This window comes from Otolemur garnettii, unplaced genomic scaffold (genome assembly GCF_000181295.1).
Source record: "Otolemur garnettii isolate 467f Iridium unplaced genomic scaffold, OtoGar3 scaffold00070, whole genome shotgun sequence".
NCBI lineage: Eukaryota > Metazoa > Chordata > Mammalia > Primates > Galagidae > Otolemur > Otolemur garnettii.
Genome location: NW_003852465.1, coordinates 8,676,764 through 8,685,953, shown reverse-complemented (window position 1 = coordinate 8,685,953; position 9,190 = coordinate 8,676,764). Strand labels below are relative to the sequence as shown.

The 9,190-nt window shown below is 43.9% G+C and overlaps 1 protein-coding gene across 1 annotated transcript; it reads left to right on the top strand.

Moving 5' to 3' along the window:
* Window positions 1–85: 85 nt before the first annotated feature.
* Window positions 86–8,902, top strand: ZNF641 (zinc finger protein 641). Its single transcript, XM_012807491.2, has 6 exons — window positions 86–141; window positions 4,396–4,604; window positions 5,153–5,244; window positions 6,189–6,318; window positions 6,916–7,029; window positions 7,870–8,902. Exons 2-6 carry the CDS (start codon window positions 4,421–4,423, stop codon window positions 8,622–8,624), a joined length of 1,275 nt encoding a protein of 424 aa, XP_012662945.1. The 5' UTR covers window positions 86–141; window positions 4,396–4,420; the 3' UTR covers window positions 8,625–8,902.
* The last annotated feature ends 288 nt before the right edge of the window (window positions 8,903–9,190 follow it).

Genomic DNA, 9,190 nt, shown 5'->3' with positions numbered 1-9,190 from the left:
TCCGCCCCGCCCGCCGGGCCGCGGTCTCCGCCTGTAGCTGGCTCTGCCGGCCGCTGGCTCCGAGACGCTAGCTGAGGGCGGAGGGGAGGGGCAGGCGGCGCCCGGGAGGGAGGCACCGGGCCGCAGGCCAAGCCGACCAGGGTGAGTGAAGCCGGGTCGGAGGGAGCCGCGACTGGAAGGAGGGACGCTTGGCTTCCCGGGGCGGCGGGTGGGGGCTCGGTCACCCATGGGGACGGGCAGGCGGATCTCTGCGGCCTCCGGGTTGCTGCCTTTCCCAGGCTTCTGCACCATTGACGTTCTGTGCCCGCCCCTCGCCTTGTTTCCCGGTGCCCGTCGCAGCTGTCAGGCCCCGCGGGCTCCGGTCGCGGTCACTCGCACACAGGTTACCTCATGGCTCCCTTTCTCTTCACTTGCCCAAGCCCCAGCTCACGGGGAACCTGTTTTCTGACCTCACTTCCCCTGCTCCAGTTCTGCCTTGCTTGGATTCTCTGAAATCTGACCCTCTCCAGGGGCACTGTGACAAGCAGGAGGGAAAAAGCAACCTTACTCCTGAGCAGGGAGTACGATCTCACCCGCCCCGCCCACGCCCCACCCGCGGCTAGGGCCAGGGTTCTCTGGTGATCGGAGCAAGACTTGTCCCTGTGCCCTTGGGCTACTCATTTCAATAAAATGACCCTTTTTCTGTTCAACAGCACTGGCTGCTAAAACTTCCTTCTGCAGGCGTCTTGCCAGCCAGATATGTGAGGAAAGGGGGGGAAATGAAAACCCTAGAACCCAGACCCCCGTGGGCATGGGATTGTCTTGGAACCAGGAGAAACCAGTTTAGGGCTGCCACCTTAAATGCACAGGGGTGCTGTTTCAGGCTGAACATCTTAGGAAGCGCAGGCTGAAGACAGTACCCACTCCCTCCTTTGCTGAGATTTTTCCCAGAACTTCCACAGGTTTTCTATCAATGGTCTGGAAAGGCTTACAGCTGGCCTAGTGGGTTCTGCAGAAAGCGGGTTCCTATCAAGGGACTTTGCTACTGGGGGAGATGCAGAAATAGGTTTCAGTTAGGTGTCCAGATATTTAGCTAGGGTGGGTGGGAATTTGCCAAGGAAGCTAAAGAACAAGAAAGCCTTAAAGAGGGGGAATGGGTGCCCTGTGTGTTAAAAGTGAAGAGAATACAGGGGCTGAAATTCAGAAAAGAGAGGTAAAATAAAAGTTTCCCTTTATTGCTTTATCAGGAATTTTCCTTTCTCATGGGAAGTTTCTGAAAAGGAAACTTCCTTAACTGGGAATCAGTCCAGGATGCTCTCTTGAGGCCCTAAACCATTTTTGGACTTTTGAGATGAAAGGGAAATTTGTTCTTCCTGTGCATGGGCTTAGGGTTCCCACATACCTCTTTTGTGAAAGACAAATAGGCAAGAAAATAAATGACTTGTTATCTGTCATTACCTATCATGACATTCTGGGTTATTGCAAATGTTACTGAATGGATGGGAGCCAGGACAGCAAAATTCTAACCTGTTCTTGGGGGCCTTTCACTGGTTCTGACTACTTGGGTACTGAATAAGAATCGCAAAAATATGTTGCCAAGCAGAAAGAGATTTTGTACTGTCTCATAATCTCTGCAATAAAGCAGGGAGGCCCCTATCACAAGTGGGACCTGACCTGTTTTTAGGATGTCCAAAGAATGGAAGAGCTCACAATCTGGTCTTGTGCACTACAGGATTATTAAGATTTTTTTTTATTTAACCTAAATCTCTTCTCTTTTTATCAAACTTACTTCTTCTGTTTTATATAGAAGACACTTTCTTTTTGTTCATCGGTAGTATCATTCATCAGTCTCTTCCAGACAAGAAAAACTATGTCCATTGTTTTTAACTTTTCTAATAGCTGTGTTTCCCATCTCCTCGACTTTCATTTTTTCTGATGAATACACTGGCTTCTCCATACCCTTTCTTAAAATGAGATCTGACTGGTACCTACCAAACAAGTTTGCTCCTGTGTCTCAAATCTCATAGCTATTAATTCACCCCAGGGCTATGTTAGCAGTGCGGCTTCCCCTTTTTCCAAGTTCATACCCATGAAATTCTTTTTTACTTTTCCCAGTTAAATATCAGCTTCTCACTGACCAACAATTTCTCATCTGCTAAGAGTTGCCTTAGAGCAGTGTTTTTCAACCTTTTTAAACTCAAGGCACACTTGAACTTATAGTTCAACTTATGCAACACACTTAAATTATGTTGATCAAAAAACAAAAAAGAGTTAAGGCTGAGTGCCCAAAGCTCAGTGGTTAGGGCGATAGCCACATACACCGGGGCTGGTGGGTTCAAATTCTGCCCGGGCCTGCTAAACAACAATAACAACTGCAACAACAACAAGAACAAAAATAGCCAGGCATTGTGGCAGGCACCTGTAGTCCCAGCTACTTGGGACGCTGAGGCAAGAGAATCGCTTAAGCCCAAGAGTTGCTGTGAGCTGTGACACCATGGCTGTCTACCAAGGGTGACATAGTGAGACTCTGTCTCAAAAAAAAACAGAAAGAAAGAATAGGCTGAGGAAAGGTGTTTTATGCCTATAATCCTAGCACTTGGGGAGGCTAAGGCAAGTGGATTACTTGAGCTCAGGAGTTCAAGATCAGCCTGAGCAAGAGCAAGACTCATCTCTACTAAAAACAGAAAAACTAGCTGGGTATTGTGGCAGGCACCTGTAGTCCTAGCTACTCGGGAGGCTGAGGCAAGAAGATCACTTGAGCCCAAGAGTTTGAGGTTGCTATGAGCTGTGACGCCACGGCACTCTACCCAGGGCATCTACCCTGAGATTTTGTCTCAAAAAAATACATATGTACATAAATAAATATGTATATATGTATATATACACACCCACAGTGCTTTGAACTTCTTTTTTTATTATTAAATGATAGCTGTGTACATTAATGCAATCATGGGCACAGTGTGGTGTTTTCATATACAATTTGAAATATTTTCATCAAACTGGTTAACATGGCCTTTATGTAATTTTCTTAGTTATTGTGTGAAGACGATTATATTCTACTCTTAGAAAGATTCACTTATACCCTTGTAAGATAAACCATACAAGTGATCCCTCCAATCCCCCTCCCTCCATTGAACTTCTTTTGAGAATAATTTAATTGGCTCAGATCAGTGAGTAGGACACTGGCCACATATACCGAAGGTGGCGTGTTCAAGCCCAACCTGGGCTTGCTAAACAACAGTGATAACTGGAACCAAAAAGTAGCCAGGCGTTGTGGTGGGTGCCTGTAGTCCCAGCTACTTGGGAGGCTGAGGCAAGAGAATCACTTAAGCCTAAGAGTTTGAGGTTGCTGTGAGCTGTGATGCCACAGCACTTTACCAAGGATGACATAGTGAGACTCTTTCTCAAGGAAAAAAAAGGATTTAATTAATGATCTTTAAAAATTTTTATAGTACATGAGTGTACCATGGCACATCAGTTGAAAATCACTGCTTTAGAGTCTTCTACCTGCTTTTCAAGTTACTGGTCTTTCTATCATATTTATTCCCAGTCATTATTTTCTATATGAGAGTGACAGATCATGTGTCTCTTTGTTGAGGCTTGTCTTGGGTGAGGTACCGTTTGGTTCACCACCCTAATAGAGGTCCTTGGCTGGACTTCTACCTGTAGTAATCATTTTATTCTAAACTAACTGATGAGAATGTGATTTGTAGCAGAAAATCTTAGTTTACATTCCATCTTTGTTGAGTGCAGGTCTATGTGTATTCTTTCCTGCATGTTTCCAAATTGCTTTCTTTTATGGCTTGGCGCCTGTAGCTCAAGTGGCTATGGTACCACCAACATACACCAGAGCTGGCAGGTTCAAATCCAGCCTAGGCCTGCCAAACGACAATGACAACTATAACCAAAAAATACCCAGGTGTTATGGCGGGTGCCTGTAGTCCCAGCTACTTGGGAGGCTGAGGCAAGAGAATCGCTTAAGCCCAGGAGTTGGAAGTTGCTGTGAGCTGTGATGTCACGGCACTCTACCCAGGGCAACAGCTTGAGGCTCTGTCTCAAAAAAAAAAGCAATAACAACAACAAATTATTTACTTTTCTGTACTTTCAATCATTAAAATATAAATGGATAGCTTTTAAGTTCCCAGGATTATTGTTTTTCTTTTAAATGAACTTATTACAGCCTTCAGAGGTATTCTGTTTCCACCATGAAGTTCCCAAAATAACAGTAAGTTTGCTCTGTAGCACCTGCCAATTTCTTAGTTCCTCCAGGAAGTTTGGCTCAGGCTCTGTTAATTAGAACATGTCAAGCTTTTAAAGTTCATCTTCCCTCAAGCTCCTCTTATCTAGTTTCATCCATTATCCCTAATATTAACTCTTTCCATTTTCATGGGCATAGCTAATATGAATTTGTTCCAGGTCACAATTTCGGTTTGCAGCAAAAATGCTTTCAGAACAGACAGCAGCCCTGGGGACAGGATGGGAGTCAGTGAATGTACAGCTGGATGGCACAGAGCCTCAGATTGAAAGGGGAGGCCAAGAAGAGGGGCCATGGAGAACAGCACCAGGGCCAATGGAGCATCTATGCTGTGACCTTGAAGAGGAGCCACAGTCCCTTCAAGAAAAGGGTGAGAGTCCAGAGGGTGTGTGGGAAGCACAATGCATGGAGTAGTCTCCTAATCTCTTTTCAAAAAGTAGAGATAAAAATTGCCAAATTGCCATGGACCAAACAGCATAACCAATACCAGGACTGGCCTTGGTCTCAGGTAGAGAATGGGCTCCTGAATTTTCCAAACCATGTGACTAGGCTTCTCCTGTTTTTTGCATAATCACTCTCTTTACATGCAAGCACAGAGTTAATGATATTGAATGTGGGAGATGAAGGAAGTGACAGAGACACTGATTACTATTGGAGAACACACCCAGTAAAATGCACTCTACTAGATGAAAATTACATTCAAGTAATATAAATTCAGACCACAGCTAGTCTAACTAAAGGCCACCTAATACCCTTACAGAGCATTTTGAGTGAAAGCCTCTTTCTTCCTCTATACTTATGTATTTGAGTTTTACCAATGGGAATAGATGTGACCTATAAGACCCTCTAAAATAGGGCCCAGGCTCTTACTGGAAAAGGGTGGATAGTTCATCTCTAATGGTTCCTCTTCTCCTCCAGCTCAGTCTGCTCCCTGGGTTCCTACAATTCCCCAGGAGGGAAGCACTGGAGACTGGGAGATGGCAGCTGCACTTCTCGCTGCCGGATCACAGGTGGGCTATGCTTCCCTAGGCCTCTCCCAAGATCACATTGCTGTTGTTTTGAGGCTTTAGTGATTTGTTAGAATCATCACTAATGGTATTTTCATCATATAACCAAATAGATTCTGTCCTTTTCTAAAGAGCTCACAAAATTCTTGAAAAATTAAATGGAAGCATACAAGAAGAGAGAATTCCTTGATGTTAGAGTTTTTAAGTGGTTGGTATGTCATCCATAGGGGAATTTTTAAGAACAATTAATCAGCATCCTTTAAGAAATGAAATGGGGCAGAACCACAGAGGGGAAATCTGTGTGGATTCAGAAGGCAATAGGGGAGCCATGGAAAGATACTAATATTAATAATATAATAATAATAATAATAATAGAAGTTACATTCCCAGACGCCTTACCAAGCATGGTATTTTCTGAGTTATGTATTTTAAATCATTTAATTCTGGGAACAATTCAATTATCCCATTTCACAGATGAGAAAATGGGGTAGAGAGAGATCAAAGCACTTGTGTAAGGTCATACTGCTAGAAAGTGGCAAAGGGAGGAGTCATGTGGCTTCAGATGCTGAGCTCTTAACTGCCATTACTATGCTGCCTAAAAAGTAAAGGCTATGGTGTGGCAAAGGAGGCAAGAAGAACATTTTATCTACATTATTTTGTGCTCATAGAAAAGGAAAGGTCAAATGGAGGAAGGAAGAGCTTGTGCCACCTCCAATTTCTTATGGTCCCACTTAGAAAACTTCTAGCAACATTACCCTCACTCACTCTTGACCATCTGCCTTTATTCCTCTCTTTATTTCCCTTCTACCAAAACTATGTGCCCTTCTCTGGGCAGTTATTTTCCTAGGTCCTTTCTTGTCCTATGTCCTCTGCCTCAGCCTTTTATCCTGAGATCATGTTTTCCTTATGAAACAGCTCCTGACAGAAGATGCTACTTTTTTTTTCAGGGCCTAGTAACCATAAAGGATGTGTCTCTATGCTTCTCTCAGGAAGAGTGGCGGAGCCTGGACCCCTCTCAAACAGACTTTTATGGAGAATATGTCATGCAGGAAAACTGTGGGATAGTAGTCTCTCTGAGTAAGCATGACCTTCCCCAGCCAATACTGTACTCTGGGAGGACAGAGCCATCTGCTTCAAGGATGTTGGATAGTGTCTGCCTAGGACTCTTTTTTGGCAGGGAATCTAGGCTTCCACCAAAGAAAGAACACTGGGGATAATTCCAAGAGAATGGAAGTAAAGCATTATTTTGAAAGAATAATAGCACATAATGCTGAACTGTGGAGTAAAGAACTTGAGGCTTTCTTGGTTAGGAAATGGGAGGTTCTTACAAAACAGAAAGAGGGACATCTGGAACTGGATCCTTGGAAACTTGGGAACCATCTGGGGCAAGATGGGGGTATGCAGGGTGAGACAATTATAGAAGGACTGCAGTGAAGTTCTGACCATATAGGACAGTGGGATTAAAGTATTTGAGTAGAAGAGAACAGGCTCTTTGGGAAGAAGAATATGAATTTCTAGGCAGAGAAGAAGGATTTAACAGGGTTGGGGAGAGGTTTGTATCTGGCCATCTTTTATCTAGAGTTCCAAGGAATAATCTAGAGAGCAGCTTTTTTTTAGAAGTAGAGAATTACTGTTGAATTAATTGACATCTTTATTTTCCTTTTTCATGGGCAGGATTTCCAATTCCTAAACTGGACATGCTTTCTCAACTAGAAGGAGGAGAAGAGCAATGGGTCCCAGACCCCCAGGACTTAGAGGAGAGGGACATTCTGAAGGTCACATATACAGGTAAGGGCTTAGAATAGATTTTCAGCCACTGCCTTCTGCTCTCCTGGGTTGTCATTACATAGCCCTCTAATCCCTCCATTGCCTCAGAGGGTTATAGAGTCAAAAGGATTCGAAATCTTCAAAATTAAGGCAATGTAGCAGAGTGGTTGAGAAGAGAAGACAGTCTCTGGAGGCAGACTTTGTAGATTTAAATTCTGGACCATACTGTGGGACCTTGCAAAAGTAATTAATCTCTCTTTGGTCTCCTCATCTATAAATTATTGTGAGAAATATATTGACATATTAGAATGGTAGAATAGTGCCAAGCACATAATAAGCACTCGATAAATGTTATTATTATTGATGCTTTTGTTGTTCAACCTCCCACCTACTTGAAGAATGCTTTCCAGAGTGTCTCTAGCATTGCTGATAGGTGGTAACTCAGCCAGTGATGACTGCAGCACATATTCCTTAACTCTCTCCTTCTATGCGTAGATGGGAAGATTATAGTAATAAATAACTATAGCATATATCATTTTCTAAGTGCTTACTATGTGTAGGTTTTGACAGCCTTAAGAGAAAGATGATAATATTCCCATTTTACAGAATAAATAAAGGCTTAGAGAAGTTCAGTGGGAAAACTGAGATTCACACTTGTGTAATCTGCCTCCTAATATTAGACTTTTAACCTCTACATCTTTTGCATTATCTTGTACAATATTAAAATATATTCTCTCAGCCCTTCTTCTGGAGTGAGATTTGGGCCCTATCAGACAGATATACAGCCTCCCCTATGACTTAGGTCCTCGAGTACTTTCTTATAACTGCCCTCTTTGGGTCGGTATTTTCTCCTCTCCACAGGAGATGGAAGTGAACATGAAGGTGATACCCCTGAACTAGAAGCAGAACCTCCCAGAATGTTATCCAGTGTGTCTGAAGATACTGTTCTGTGGAACCCAGAGCAAGATGAGAGCTGGGATTCTACCCCCAGAGGTTCTAGAGGAATGCTTCTGGGCTCCCCTTTTCTTCAGGAAGATAGTTTCTCAAACCTTCTGTGTAACACAGAGATGGATTCTCTGTTAAGACCCCACACATGCCCCCAATGTGGGAAACAGTTTGTGTGGGGCTCCCACCTCGCTAGGCATCAGCAAACCCATACTGGGGAGAGGCCCTACAGCTGCCTGAAATGCGAGAAGAGCTTTGGGCGAAGACATCACTTAATCAGGCATCAGAAAACCCACCTACATGACAAGCCCAGCAGGTGTTCTGAGTGTGGCAAGAATTTCCGATGCAACTCCCATCTGGCCAGCCATCAGAGAGTGCACACAGAAGGTAAATCCTGTAAGAGCCAAGAGGTTGGAGAGAGCCCTGGAGGAAGGAAAAGGCAGCGTGCCCCACCTGTGCCAAAGTGTCATGTGTGCACTGAATGTGGGAAGAGTTTTGGCCGAAGGCACCACCTTGTGAGACACTGGCTGACCCATACTGGAGAGAAGCCCTTCCAGTGCCCTCGCTGTGAGAAGAGCTTTGGTCGCAAACATCACCTAGACAGGCACCTGCTTACCCACCAGGGACAAAGTCCCCGGAGCAGCTGGGACAGAGGGACATCTGTCTTTTGAAATCTGTTTCTGCTACAGCTATAGTCAAATCTATCAGCTGGTGCTATCAGGAGTCACTGCCAGGGCTGCCCCTCTCTTGTACCCAATGGCCAAAATCATGAGCCCTGACCCCATCCCTAGAAAGATGAGGTCCCAGCATTGACCAGACCATTTTTCACCAGTTCTGTGAGACATCACATAAAAATAAGAGTCCTTTGGGCAAAACTTTTGGGAAACAATGCATACTACATGGGCTGATATTCAGCCTGAATCCATTCTCAAGGGTACAATGATACCCACAGTTTATGGCTGAAGTCCATTCTAATGGGTTGGATTCTGTGACATACCAGTTGTTAAATATTTTGAGTATCACCCTTGTATGCTATAACTATTATATTTTCTTTTTATATATACAAAGATCATTCTAGTATATTAAAGGTTCTGAAATCTACAGTAGAGCAAACTTAAGCTTCTATTAATGCAGTGTTTCCTAAATTTATTTGACCTTGGTATCTTTTCTATTTCACATCCCACAGAACTGGTGACTCCATGAAACACTCTGGTGAACACTGGGTTAGAGAGTAATG